Source organism: Centroberyx affinis, unplaced genomic scaffold (assembly GCF_046629955.1).
Source record: "Centroberyx affinis isolate AG114_WGS23_722 - 3 ecotype Tasmania unplaced genomic scaffold, CSIRO-AGI_Caff_v1 ptg002103l_1, whole genome shotgun sequence".
NCBI lineage: Eukaryota > Metazoa > Chordata > Actinopteri > Beryciformes > Berycidae > Centroberyx > Centroberyx affinis.
In genome coordinates this window covers 36,997-51,787 of record NW_027280429.1, presented here as the reverse complement: position 1 = coordinate 51,787, position 14,791 = coordinate 36,997, and the positions used below count along the sequence as shown (strand labels likewise).

At 38.5% G+C, this 14,791-nt stretch overlaps 1 protein-coding gene across 2 annotated transcripts; it reads left to right on the top strand.

Moving 5' to 3' along the window:
• The first annotated feature begins 185 nt into the window (after positions 1–185).
• Positions 186–14,742, top strand: ltv1 (LTV1 ribosome biogenesis factor). 2 transcript variants are annotated; one of them, XM_071531627.1, is made up of 11 exons: positions 186–326; positions 1,799–1,930; positions 2,818–3,018; positions 4,344–4,431; positions 6,276–6,408; positions 7,258–7,483; positions 8,340–8,467; positions 9,771–9,913; positions 11,225–11,277; positions 11,854–12,051; positions 13,954–14,742. In XM_071531627.1, the coding sequence occupies exons 1-11, from the start codon at positions 324–326 to the stop codon at positions 14,065–14,067; spliced, it is 1,419 nt and encodes a 472-aa protein (XP_071387728.1). In that variant the 5' UTR covers positions 186–323; the 3' UTR covers positions 14,068–14,742. The 2 variants fall into 2 exon arrangements, with proteins under 2 accessions (XP_071387728.1, XP_071387727.1); XM_071531626.1 differs by having other exon boundaries at positions 11,851–12,051.
• The last annotated feature ends 49 nt before the right edge of the window (positions 14,743–14,791 follow it).

The window sequence follows — 14,791 nt, the reverse complement described above, 5'->3', positions numbered from 1 at the left end:
TAATTACTTTCTTTATATATGCATGTTCTGTATACTGCGACTTCATTCATTAAGAACAAAACCACATTTTTAACCAATTATTAAAATGTATATCATATATTCTCCAGATTAAAGCCTAAACTGTCGGTTCATGTTGTATAACCCCCGCTGTTGAAGTGGTTCTCTCCAGCCGTGGCAGCTGCAGCATGGTGAGGAGGAACCAGCGTGGATAAACAACACCGACACTTTCTGGTTTTAAGTTGTTGTTGTTTATGTTAACAGCAGACGGTATTTCAAGGTTTGGCGAGCTGTAACACTGACCCGTCGAAGAAACCCGTTTAAAGATGGTAAGCGGACACGTTTGAGCCACTATAGATAGCTAACATAGCTAGCTAGCTAACGGCGGCTAACGTCACTGCTGTCTGCATCAGTTCAGCTGGCTGGAAGAAAACCCATTCGCAAACTAAAAGTCCATCCATGGTATTCTTCTTCTTATCATTTTGGCTAGTTAGGTTAGGTAGTTAACTCTCAACTCCCCCTCACTGTCATGTTTTATAGCTGAGCTGCATCCCTTTCAGCAGTTAGATTAAGTAGAAATGATTCAATATCTGAGGTTTTTTAATCAGTGATGTTGTCTTTTAGGCAGTGCCACCAGGGTACACAGAAAACTGTGCTTCACTCCTCACTTTCAAAACACACCTGTTCAAAATTGATTTTAATATTCCATTCTCTCTCCTTCCCACAGTAGGGTCATGTTTGTCTTTTCTATCGTTGTTTCTATTGTCGTTAGTTGGTTTTAGCATGTTTTTTTTACTTGCTATGTATCTGTACATTGTTTTTATTTATGCTCATACTATTTCACGTAAAGTGTCTTTGAGTATCTTGAAAAGTGCTACACAAATACAATTATTATTGTTATTATTATTAAGGTTGAACACTCCTAAACTCAGTTTACTCGCCTTTTTAAGTGTAAAATGTTTTTGCTCATCTTTAGAAGTTGATACAGACTGAGAATGTATAGTCACTGCATATGATATAGGAAGAAATGTGAGACTGATGTAAGGTACATAAATTAAACACATGAATTTTATGATTCCTGAAAATGTATTTAATTATATTTAGGGCTGGAACTAACAATTATTTTCATTGTCGAATAATCTGTCGATTATTTTCTCGATTTATCGATTAGTTGTTTGGTCTATAAAATGTCAGAAAATGGTTAAAAATGTGGATCAGTGTTTCCCAAAGCCCAAGATGACGTCCTCAAATGTCTTGTTTTGTCCACAACCCAAAGATATTCAGTTTACTGTCATAGAGGAGTAAAGAAACCAGAAAATATTCACATTTAAGAAGCTGGAATCAGAGAATTTTAACTTATTTTCCTTAAAAAATTACTCAAACCGATTAATCGATTATCAAAATAGTTGGCGATTAATTTAGTAGTTGACAACTAATCGATTAATCGTTGCAACTCTAATTATATTGTTAGAATAGAATAGAACGGAATAGATCTTTATTGTCCAGCCAAAGCAGGAAAATCATCTTTGGTCTCACCAATTAAAACACAACATCACATCCATATACATCACATCAATAAAACAAAAACATCAAATCAGTGTAAGACAATCAATACAACTTTCATACAAAAGTCAGTTATTTGTTCACCTTGTTGCTCATAAAGGTTCATAACTTACCCAGCTGTTTATTTACCACAGAATCACCGTTTTCCACACTTCTGTATATAATCATCACACTATCTCACACCATATCGCTCGATTAAACTGCCATTAACCTCTGCTGTGTTCCTGCTGTGTTCCAGCCTCACCGGAAGAAGAAGTCGTTCATTGAGAAGAAGAAGGCCGTGACCTTTCACCTGGTCCACAGGAGTCAGAGAGACCCGCTGGCCGCAGATGAGACGGCGCCGCAGCACGTCCTGCTGCCCGCCAGCAAGGTACGAGGCGCCACCGTGCGCTCTGCCACCGAGCTTATCCACCAGGAAGTGTTCACGCACCGCAGGTCCAAAAAAGGGAAAATAAAGTCTATTCAAGTCTGCTGTCCAGGGCTTTTAATTAGAAAAGCAAACATACATTTTTCTGATCTTTGTTTTTCAAAGATAAAGTTGCTTAACTTGACCATTGACACAAAATAATTTCTGTTTTAAATATGTTAATATGTCTGATTTCATATACCGTATTTCCTCTAATATTGGCCCGGGCCTTTATTTACCTCTACTGCAGAGGGTACCAGGCCTTTATTGGAAGCAGGCTTATATTAGAGACAGGCCTTTATTTCTAATTCCTCTGTTTGATAAGTATATTTGCTCATATTTTAGTACGAAGCCTCCTTGTTTTCTGATCTGCTTCTGTTGGGGTTCGTTAGGTAGACGTTTTTTTTGTTACTGCAATGCATTACCGATAATTACGGTAATCGACGACGGCACGCTCCAGAGACTTCCGCCAGCCACCAGGAGTTTACCGGTATCCACCATTGTTTGTAGCTGCGACCAGCAGCTCTATAGCTCGCTCTGTCGGTCGGTCAGTCGGTCGGTCGGTAGGTTCACAAAAATTTTCCCACCCTCTGGCGGCCTGTAGCCACACAGTGTGTGTACGTGGTCGCAGCTATGGCGAATTCATGCTTGTTTCCTTTGTTTTTTTCCCCGGCCTGTATTTGGGGCCGGCCTTTATTTGTTCGTGTCGACCACGGCCCCGGGCATTATCGGAGACCCGGCTTTTAATTGACTACCAGCCACTATTAGAGGAACTACGATATATTTGGTTTTAGTTTGCAGTGCAACCAGGTGACAGCTGAATTCTCTTGTCTGTTTTCGTTGTTTCCCAGGTGGAAGCAGAGGAGCGGCGGGAGGAGCAGAGGAAGTTCGGAGTTTTCTTTGACGACGACTACGACTACCTGCAGCACCTGAAGGAGGCGGAGCGGCCCGTGGAGCTGGTGGCAGCCGGCCCCGCGCATCCTGACAGACGACCTTTTGACCTCGGTGATGACGGGGGGGAGGAGGAGGGCGAGATGGACCAGGCTGTTCCTGTAAGTTTTAGAACTATGACTGTCTGTTAGTACCAGAATGGAATAATCTTACTGAATCTTACCTCAGTGTCATGTTAACAGGGTTCCTATGTTCATAAACCTCTTTTCTATTTTATTCTATTCTATAACCTTGAAAAGTAATGGAATTTAAGAATTATTGTTTCCAGAGCTTTTGAAGGAATTATAACCCCAATAACAAACTTCCTGGGTTGTACCATGTCAACACAAGAATGGGACATTCACATCAGCCAGTCAACAACAACAACAACAAGAAATAACTTTATTTATCTAGAACTTTTCTAAAAAAAAGGAGTTACAAAGTGCTTTACAGACCAGCATAAAATCAAATAAGATGGTATAGTGGTAATAAAACTAGGGTTGCAAAATTCCGGGAATTTTCAAAGTTGGAAACTTTCCATGGGAATTAACGGGAATTTATGGGAATTAACGGGAATTTATGGGAATAAACGTGAATAAACCAGGAATTTACAAAATTGAAGGTATGCTCTTAATAGGGAACTTAAATATAGTTGGGGAAAATATATTTTAGCATAATCCTGACTAAAACAACCAGATATCATGCAAGTACAGTTGAATATCTATGCTATTCCTCAATCACATGCACACATAGCACACTGCTTACTGCAGGGCTGTTGAGGCCACGCCCCCTACATGCACTGTGCATTCCTGTGCATTTTTGTTAATTTTTGAATGGGTTGGGTCAATATTTAATAATTAACTCAACATTCATGTTTTTGTTCTTCAATGAAATAATTGATTGTTCAATAAAATATTTAACACTTGATAAAGTTCTACTTACAAATAAATCTGTTTTAATTGTATTATTTTGGATGGATGTCTGCTTATAACAAAACAAATATTTATGCTTGGATATGATACCTTTCCATTAAATTACCCTCAATTCCCAGTTAATTCCCATAAATTCCCATTAATTCCCATAAATTCCCATAAATTCCCATAATTCCCATGGAAAGTTTCCAATTTGGAATATTTCCAAAATTCCCCAGCTTAACTTCCCATGGAAATTAACCGGAAACTTTCTGGAAATTTACCGGAAATTTTCCACCCCTTTGCAACCCTAAATAAAACCACAGTAAATAAAAGCAATGCAAAGTGTAAGAACAGTAAAAGAAGAAAACAAATAATAATGAAGTAAAATCGATTGAATCAAACAAAAGCACGTTTATAGAGAAATGTTTTGGACTTAAAAGTTGAGAGAGAAAGTTTAGACTTTGCGTATATTCATGATATTTGACAACCGAAAGTCTGCAAGAAAACAAATTCATATTGTGTTTACTGAACAGGTGTCCAGCATCAACCTGCCGTCTTCAGTGTTCGCTTCAGAGTTTGAAGAGGAAGTTGGACTTCTGAACAAAGCCGCTCCAATCTCAGGTAAAGAGCTCATCTGGTTAAAGCAATATTCCACTTAGTTTTAACATGGGGGTTATTATGAAAACCAGAATATAATCTCCTCACCAAGATCAGATGCAGCTGGACGAGTTTGTAGCGTTCAGATTTTTACTTCCCATTAATTTGAGTGAAAACTGACATTGAACACGTTGGTGAACAGATTCAGCAACAGATCCTGCTGCTGTGATTCTCAGCTGACTGTTGGTCTGACGTTTTGGAACAGAATTTCACCAAATAGCATGTTTTATTAAGTTAAGTTTATTTTATTTGACATGGACATCACAGTAGCATTAGAATTGTAACATACATTTATGCACAAGGACCAGATGCACTGTGTTTAGTGTTTGTAGCGAAACGCTAATTTACAACACCTGTCCACAGGAGGCTTTTTAAAAAAAAAAAAGAGGACATAAAATACATCCACAAGAATACATCCACAATACATCCACAAAAATACATCCACAAATATACAAAATACAGGTGTGTCTACAGGAGTATTAGGTGTTCGAACAATGTTGTTTCTTTTTTAGCCATGATTTAATACCTCTTTTAAAAACATTAAAATATAATAATAATAATAATATTGATAGAAGAGAACACAGAACATACCATTTAGGAGAGAGAGTTCCTGTTTGGGAAACCGAATATACTTTTATTTTTAAATACTAAATTTAGTGTAAACCAAGAATAGAAATACAAACTCAGGACGGACCCAGGATGATTTATTGTCTTAACAGCAGGATCTGTTGTTGAATATGTTTAGAAACATTAAATATTGCTTTAAAGGGGCTAGGGCTGCAACTAACGATATTTTCATTGTCGATTAATCTGTCGATTATTTTCTCGATTAATCGATTAGTTGTTTGGTCTATAAAATGTCAGAAAATGGTGAAAAATGTGGATCAGTGTTTCCCAAAGCCCAAGATGACGTCCTCAAATGTCTTGTTTTGTCCACAACCCAAAGATATTCAGTTTACTGTCATAGAGGAGGAAAGAAACCAGAAAATATTCACATTTAAGAAGCTGGAATCAGAGAATTCTGACTTATTTTTCTTAAAAAATTACTCAAACCGATTAATCGATTATCAAAATGGTTGGCGATTAATTTAATAGTTGACAACTAATCGATTAATCGTTGCAGCTCTAAAAGGGGCATTAAGTAATCTGTGACCTTTATTGATGTCTGTCCACATTGATAGAACTTATTTCCTGGTGATCTGGGGAAAAAAATTATCATTTCACATTTTGTATCTTATATCAACACCTTGACTAAAAAATAGTCAAGATGTTGATATATGAAGTTGAATGTAATAAAATGTTTTAATTTCACCAAACTCTATAGTTATTAACATGTGGCTACACTCAAGTTATACGAAACAGGTTTAAAGGCTCGACTTTGGAGGTGATTCCCTTTTAAGCTGCATTAGGCAAGAAATTGAAAGTACAGTATTTTATCAGCCTAAATCAGAAAGTGGGGCTGCAACAGAGCAGAGCGTCCCATCACCACTAACTGAAATGACTTAAATTAAATTCTGGTGTCAGTTTGGACACTTCTCTGCCCACAGAAAGTGACAAATCAAAACTTAAGAGTGAAATCCAATCCATCTCCTGAACAGCGGCAGAGAAAGCTGGACTCACCAGTTAGATCTTTTCCTCTCTGGTCTCTTTGGTTTGCTTTGGTCTAAAGCATCACAGACCGGCCGGGTTGGTAAACAGTTTACTGACGTCACCGCACAGGATTTCTGGGTAGTGAAGTTCAGACCTTTCAGACAGTGACCTGTGGCTGCCGTCAGGTTTAGATGTCATCGTGTTGTTTCCCCTCCCAGGACCGCGGCTGGACATGGACCCCGACATCGTAGCCGGACTGGACGAAGACTTCGACTACGACGACCCGGACAACATCCTGGACGACGACTTCATCATCAAGGCCAACGATGTGAAAGGAGCAGTGGACATGGAGTAAGACATGAACGTTTCCCTCCATACGGACTGCTCTCTCTTTACCAAAGTGTTTATGTTTTTTTCTTATTTCTTCATGATGACTCGATCATTCTAGGGACTCTAGGGACTATTTCTTCTATCTGTTGTTCAGGCGCTGTGGCTCTGACCTTTACACTCGTTTCTGTGGTAATTCAGGGTGCATGATGAAGGTTTTGTTCCTCAAATCATCAAGGCTGATAATCGTGATAATTATTAGTCTTGATAGTTTGAGGAACAAACTCATGTCAGCGTCTTGGCTATTTTCCACTATGGCTGGGCAGCGTTTATCGTCTTTCAAAGCAATCATATGTTGAAAGAGCAATATTGAGTCTAAATTAATGATAAAAAGCACGAAAACATTAATTAAAATCTCACAAAATGAGATATGAATCGAGTTGGGAATATTATTTGAAAATTAGTTTCATCATACTTGATATTACCTTGCAGTTCAATGCTCTGAACATCAATTTGATTATTTAAAGTGATTTTGCATATGTTGGCAGATATCGTTATATATATATATATATATATATACAGTATATATTGATAATGAAAACATTTCTTGTGATTATCGTGATTTTCATTTTGTCTGTATCGCCCCCAGCTCTATTTTCAACTACAGCAGACACTCTAAATGAAAGGAAATGTCTCAATATTGCAAATATTTTAAGATGGTTAAGTTTGTAAACTGAAATCAGGATATTATTACTATACTTTTAATGTTGCTGATGTAGGAAATCCAGCTTAGTCTGCTGTTGAATGGATAGGAGCGTCAGTTAAATGCCTAGAAGGTAAATGTGATTCTCTGTTTGTGTGAACCTGTTGTAGAGGTGGAGATAATGATGAAGATGATGATGATGAGTGGGAGGACACAGACTCGGAGGGACAGTTTGACTCAGACGGCGGTCTGTCGGGGGACGAGGAGGGCGGCGGCCGGCGGGAGTTCCTGTTCATGGACGAGGAAACCAAGAGCCGCTTCACAGAGTATTCTCTCACCTCGTCCGTCATGAGGAGGAACGAGCAGCTCAGCCTGCTGGACGACCGCTTCGAGAAGGTCACTGACACAAGTCCAAGTCATTAATGTCAAATTCCAAGTCTAAATGTAGATTACCAAGTCAAGTCAGAACAAATCAAGAGTCCAGTATCAATTTAATATCTTAAAGAAAACGAAATATCTAGGACTTTTCAATGCAATATGGTTTTAATAGGATAAAAACTTGAAAAAAATAAGTTTGATTTCTATAATCAGTTTCAAATTCAATAAATTCAATCATTCCATACAAATTCAGAAAAACAGAATTTAAATTCAGTCGTCTGCTGGAACAAATCTCATCACTTTCAATCTGAGTCATTTACACAAACACAAGATCTCAAGTCAAGACTTTAGAAACCTTTTCAAGTCATCAATCTGAGTCATTTACACAAACACAAGATCTCAAGTCAAGACTTTAGAAACCTTTTCAAGTCATCAGAGTACAAGTCAGAGTCAAGTCCCAAGTCACCAGAACCCAAGTCAAGTCAAGTCTCAGGTCTTCTCTTCATGCAAGTTTATTTAGGATGATTTGACCATTAATTTTGAAATAGTTTCACATATCACAACTGTTTATTGAACATTTGCAGTGGCAGAATTTTTGCTGATCGTTAAAACCAGAGAACCAAACAGGTCAAAGAACAACAAATATATCAGAAGAAACACGGGAAACAAACAAGTTAGTCAGGATAACCATGTTTTTATCCAGTCCCCCCCCCCCCCCCCAGAAGGAGGAGAAAACCTTCATTTCAGATGTAGCTGTAAAGCCAGGAGCAGCAGCATCATCTCCAGCTGTTTCATCCTCATCATTCAAAACCTAAAAACCGTGTCTCGTGTCTCGTGTCTCGTGTCTCGTGTCTCGTGTCTCGTGTCGTTTCAGTTTTACGAACAGTTCGACGACGATGAGATCGGCGCGCTGGACAACGCCGAGCTGGAAGGCTTCATCGCACCGGACAGCGCTCGCCTGGACGAAGTCATCAAAGACTACTTCAGACAAAAAGAGAAGGAGTGAGTGAACCAGAAAACTGCTCAGGTCCTCATTTGAATAGAAAAGAAATGTAGAGTTAAAGCAGACAGCATAGGCCAGGGCAAGAAAATGTTTTTATAGAGGGAGTTTCTTGCCCTCTTGATCTGATTTGGTCCTTTTTTGGGGGCAGTTTTATTGAATTATGAAACAATACATTTGCATTTTGTATGTATTGTGTGCAGTCAATTTGTACCACCGAGATTTGTTTTAACTTTCTCTTGGTGGAAACTGGCAGCAGGCCTTACAGAAGACTCTTTTTATTAAATGAATTGTTTTATTTTTTATTGAAGCAGTGGTTTGTGTTGGTCTGTATTTTATTCTAAATGTTTGTGCCGACATTTTCTACTGCTTCAGGCTGCGTACTCTTGTTTACTTGTTTTCTGATCATAAAAACGCTCAATTTTTCTAAAAAAAAAAATGCCCCAGTCATAGGCTGCCACAAGTCACCGTGGCCCATGGGGGATCATGGTTGCATTTGCATGTGTATATTTGACAGTTCAATAAATAAAATGTGAGCTGGGGTGAAATTATCGGGGGCATTTTTAGCCCCCTGATCTTCAATTTCCCAGGTGTTTTATTAATTTTAAAGAGCATTTTTGCCCCCAGCCCTCATTAACTTCTGACCCTGCTATATCCCCTTTTGTTGAATGCTTTTATCCAAAGCACCTGACAATAGTATGTATACATATATTTGTCAGGTGGGTGGGAATTGAACCTCTAACCCTGGCAGTGTTAATGCCTCGCTCTCCTTATGGAGCCTTATAGGATCACTGAAGAGATATCATTTAATCTGTGGCAGGGAAGAAGAAAATTTGTAATACAGGAATTAAAAAAAAACAAAAACTTGTAAACCTGTAAACCTGTATTCCATACAGATGAGGACTGGATTGTGCCAAGTAGGGCTGCAGCTATCAAATATTTTCATTATCGATTATTTATTTGATTAATCATTTAGTCTATAAAATGTCAAAAATAATGACAAATGCCCATCACAAGTTCAAGTCCAAGGTGATTCTTCAAATTTCTTACTTGGACTAACCAGCAGCCAAAAAAACCCAAATATTCATTTTATAATGATATGAAACTGAGAAAGAAGGAAAGTGTAGCATTTGTGAAGCTGCAACCAGTAAATGTTTGGTATTTTTACTAAATAAATATATTAAAATGACAGTTTTCGTTACGGTGGACGATGAATTCTGCGGATTCTAATTCAAATTCCCGTTTTGGGGGAATCTGTTCCTTTAACTGACCCACCTGACTAACACTGATCTGTCTGTGGTTCAGATACCAGCGGCCCGATGACCTCGGCCCCAAAGAACTCCCTGTGGTGAAGGAGGAGGAGGAGGAAGACGAGGAAGAGGAGCAGGAGATGGAGACTCTGGTCATCGAGGCTCCGGCAGAGAAGTGGGACTGTGAAACCATCATCAGTGAGTTTCGATTTATAGTCAAAAAACCTGTAAAGTTACAGCTGTCAAAACAGAAAAAACAGTAGACGAAATTATGAATATGATTGTATAAGTTGCTGAAACTGAAATAAAAACTAAGTAAAAAAAAAAAAACCTCTAAAGTTTGGGAAAAACATTAGACTGGGCGATCGCTAACTGGAGCAGATTGAATCAAACATGACAGGGAATTCATTTCCAAATATAATTGATCCTCCTTTATTGATTGTGTTTACTTGGCAGCTGCACTTTTTTTATTGCTTGTCATAGATTACAGTCTGGTCCGATCAGATTCATGCATTAATAGCTCATGCTGTTAATGATTAATAAGAAATTGTTTTGTATGTGTCAGTGAGAGGATGAATGGGGATTTCCTCAGGAGTGAACACAACAGCCGGGCCACCAGATGTCAGTTTCCCTCCCTGTAGAAATCTACTGTATTAAAATCTACTGTAATAATTAACTTCTCCAGGTCAGGTGTGATATGAGAAGGGTGTGAAAACAGCAGTATGATTTCTTCACCACAGCTTGGTTTAGTTTATTTGTGCAAGAAAGTAAAATATAAAATACCACCAGACAGAATTCAACAAGATTGTCCAGGATGGACAGCTGGTTGGAAAAAACCCATATAGGGCTCATGAGACGACACTTATATCAAATACAACTGAGTCACTGAGAAGTAAAGGAAATTAACTTAGAGATAATTCACTTAGAAATAAAAATGTAAATGAAATTGACTTACAAATTAAAATTAAAACATTAGTAAAAATAGGGAAAAAAAAGAGTGCAAAAGTAATAATAGCTTAAACAAAGTAACAGTAACCATTATGGGAATAAAATAAATAAATGACCAACTAAAAATAATAATAAAAAAAAACAAATAAAAGAATTAAAACAATTGATTCAGCCTGTATCGAAAGGTCTAGTTATGGCTGTTTTGAGCAAGACTGAGCTCAGATGTGATGTTGTAGTAGATCAGATAATGCAGAAGAGATCAGATAAGATAAGATAGCACTTTATTGATCCCCATGGGGAAATTCAGGTGCCACAGCAGCAATTGACAGTCAATACCAAAGAAGTAAAGTATGTCAAGTACAGGTAATAAAGGAAACAGCTACTAACATAAGATGATTTTATTATGTTAAATGTACTTTATGCAGAGGAGGCCATGGATGAGTGTGTGGGTGAAGTGCAGCTGTATTATTGTTTTATCTGTATGTCTTCTTTTTGTTTTTTTGGGTTTTTTTTTTACTGCATTTGACCAACCGTTTCCACCTTGTTTCTCGTTCTCTGCAGGTACATATTCAAACTTGTATAACCGGCCCAAAATCATTCAAGATCCACCAAAGGTGAGATAAGAGCATTGTGTCTGCATTTTTCTGGCTTGATGTTTTGGTTGCTGCTGGAGAGATTGTGTGTAAGGTATTTTTTTTTTTTTTTTTTTTTTTACCTGGGCCTCTGTGGCAACACTGATGATTTTCTTCTACTTTGATCATTTGCTAAATTCTCTGGAGAACTCAGGGAATATCAGGGAATTTACAAATGAGTCCCTTTACAGGAATATACCAGAATATACAGTATACTACAACTTGTTTCACTCATTCATTGCCTCAAATGGAGGATTTCAGCCCAACTGCTGTGGAAACCAGACTGAAAAACATTAACAAACCAGGAAGGAATCATGTTTTAGGGTCATGGAAGCACTTTGACTTGGTTACAGAAAATCGGGGCAAAGTTGTGGAATTTTACAAGGGCGGCAGTGGGAACCCTGTATTTACTAATTTACTAATGAAACACTAAATTATAACTAATAGATTATCAATAGGAACTCAAGGGGGGTCCAGGCACTCTTAGTTCAGCTCACTGAATAAGGATTTGACTTGGACCTGAATGAACTTGTTTTTCTTGCTTGCGCTCCTCAGCAGAAGCCGATCAGAGTGTCCAGCAAGACGGGCATCCCTCTGGACGTCCTGCCGGGAAGAGGCCCGACCGCCAGGCAGGCCGAGCGCATGGAGAGGATCAACGACTCGGACCTGCCCCGCGTCTCCACCCAGCCCCGCAGCAAGGAGGAGAGCAAGGAGGAGAGGAGGGCCAGGAAACAGGCCGTCAAGGAGGAGCGCAAGGTGGGTTAGACTAAGTTTAAATCCAGGGACTCACAGTAACACACAGGGGTCCCACACTCCTGGAAAACCTGGAAAAGTCAGGGAATTATAAAATTGTGTTTTCCAGTCCTGGAGAAGTGATGAAAAATGATAAAAGGGAGAAGAGTTTTGGAAAAGTCGTGGAATTAGTGAAGTTAATGATTTTTATTTTCTTGAATACTATAAAATGTTACAAGAAGCTGCGGCTGGCTCAGAAACAGTTGAGGAATATTATAACAACTAGGGCTGAACGATTTTGAAAAAATATCTGATTGCGATTATTTTGACTGATATTGCAACTGCAATATGATTTGCGATACTAGAGGGAATGATCGTTTTTACATTATTATTCTCATTTTCATTGAAAAACGTATTAAAATGATTACGGTGTGGTTTTTGCGGGGATCTGTACCAAACAAAGATGTTTTCTTAAGTCTGTAGAATATGATGTGTAGGCCAGGACATCTCTGCAGCACCACAATATTTCATTTAAAATGGTATTTTGACACACATTTCACCTTTAACAAATATTGCGTCCCATATTTGATTAATTGTTCAGCCCTAATAACAACCCTTGATTTTAAAGTGAAAAACAAACTAATGCATAAAGTTAGTGTAGCTGATGGTTTGATGATTACTTTTTAATTCAGTCTCATTCAAATTTGGCCATGGGAACTTGCAAAGGGGCATGGAAAAGTTTTGTAATTTCATCAGTGAAACGGTGTGGGAACCCTGAATACAGCAGAACAGGCCAAACTCTCTACTTGTTATTGTTGAACTGCACCACTGTTTATATGGCCTTTGTAATCCAGATGCCAAAATCTGCAAATCGGTAATTGCATTAAAAACCAGATCGACTCTCTTCCTCATGTGTATTCTTTGGTTGCTCATACAAATCACCCGCCACTCTTCTTCGCTTGTGAAATTCATAAAGATGAACCTTGACCCTTTTCCTAAGCTCTATATATAAAATCCTCACCAAGTGCTCGATACAAAAGGCAAGGCACTGAATAAACAGAGAAGACACCCACACGCTGGACTGATGCATGCTGGGAGGTTTGTTCAGCATCACTTCAGCTTCAGCTGGTATTTGTCAGGCTTATTATGAACATAGTTGAGGTTGAAACTTTGCTCAGTAAATCACTAAGAGCGTCAGTCCAGGTGTGAGTGTCTTTTTCATTGGTTAACCACAATCTGGCCTCAACAAAGGGAAACAGTCTATAAATAGCATCTGATTGAACTGATGAATTGAAGTCAGTGATTTGGTTGATTTCACTCTCATCCCAGCTCTCCAAGTCACATATGAGCACTTTGTTTTTCTTCTGTGTCACACCTGATGGCCACAAACTGCAAAGGCAAACGCCATTAATTGGATTTCAATATTTACCAAGGGATCAATTATCAGTAATGGAGTTTTCGGAAAGGAAAAATGAAAAGTGCGCGCATTTGTCAAAATTGCAACCGTGGAGGAAAAGATGTATTTCCTTAATCTACATATTATAATAAAATAAGGTTTGCACACCTGACAATTTCAGTCATGGGTGCTGGGAGAATAAAGAGGTTTGAACTTTAAACTTAATCTGTTATTATAGATTTTGCATTGTGATAATGTGAAAAATGCTGACCTATTTAGTGATGTATAAATGTGAAAAATACTGATTTATTTATTGATGTAATATGTAATGTTGATAGGCTAATTTATTATGTTGATTGTTAATCATCCTGCACCTATATGTAGCCTACTGGTGATATTATTTCCACGTTTACCGATTTGAAAAAGGTCTATGACCAAAACGGCACAATAAATTGAGATAAATTTGCAAGTAGACGGTGTGCGGGAGCCTCATATATTCATGTACATGTTCCTTTACTTTGTGTCAACAGGAGCGGAGAACGGAGAAGAAAGCCAACAAGACGGCGTTCAAGGAGGAGAAAGTCCGGCAGGAGAAGCAGATGCTGAACCTGAGAACGAACATTCAGGGCCTGAAGCTTTCCTAGCCCAGCTGCCCAGCGCTCTGACCTACAGACTCTGGGTTTTACCTGCTCACCAGCCGACGGCCTGTTCTCCAAACCTTTAATTCAGTTCTCCATTGGAATTGGCCTCAGTGCAGCTCAAGACAAAAGACTGGAACCCCTGACAAGAGGACTAAAGGGGTGTGTGACGCAGATTTCGTCTTTCAGATTATACCAAATCAGGGCTGGTTTTCCCCAAAACCATCTTGAGAAAAAGTTCGGTTTTCTTCCCTTGTGAGCAGAAGGAGCAAAGTTGAACTTAATCTACAGTAAACCAGCCCAGGTCATCATGTTATACCAGTTTGAAGTTCACCAACACTTCAAGTTCTGTTTGAAGTTAATGAAAGAAAATATCAGAGTATTGTTTGTCTCTGGAAATCTTTATTAAATCATAATTGTATGCATTTGTGTGGGATGCCGTCATGTTGACCTCAGTGTTTCCCATAGCGATCCAATACCATCACCAGTATTTAAATATGGGGCCGACACCAGGTTCTAACAGGGTCTCTTATAGAAAACAGTTGGGTTTTCTACCTGCTCACACAAGGAGTATCAGCTTCTCTAACGGAGAAGGGATTGAAACATTTTAGTGCAACCATTCATTCATCAACAGTGGCCTCTACTGTTAGAAAACTGTAAAAGACATTTAAAAAATAAAAATACACTTGGCTTTATTATTTAGCCAAAAATAAAACGGAGCAATTATAAA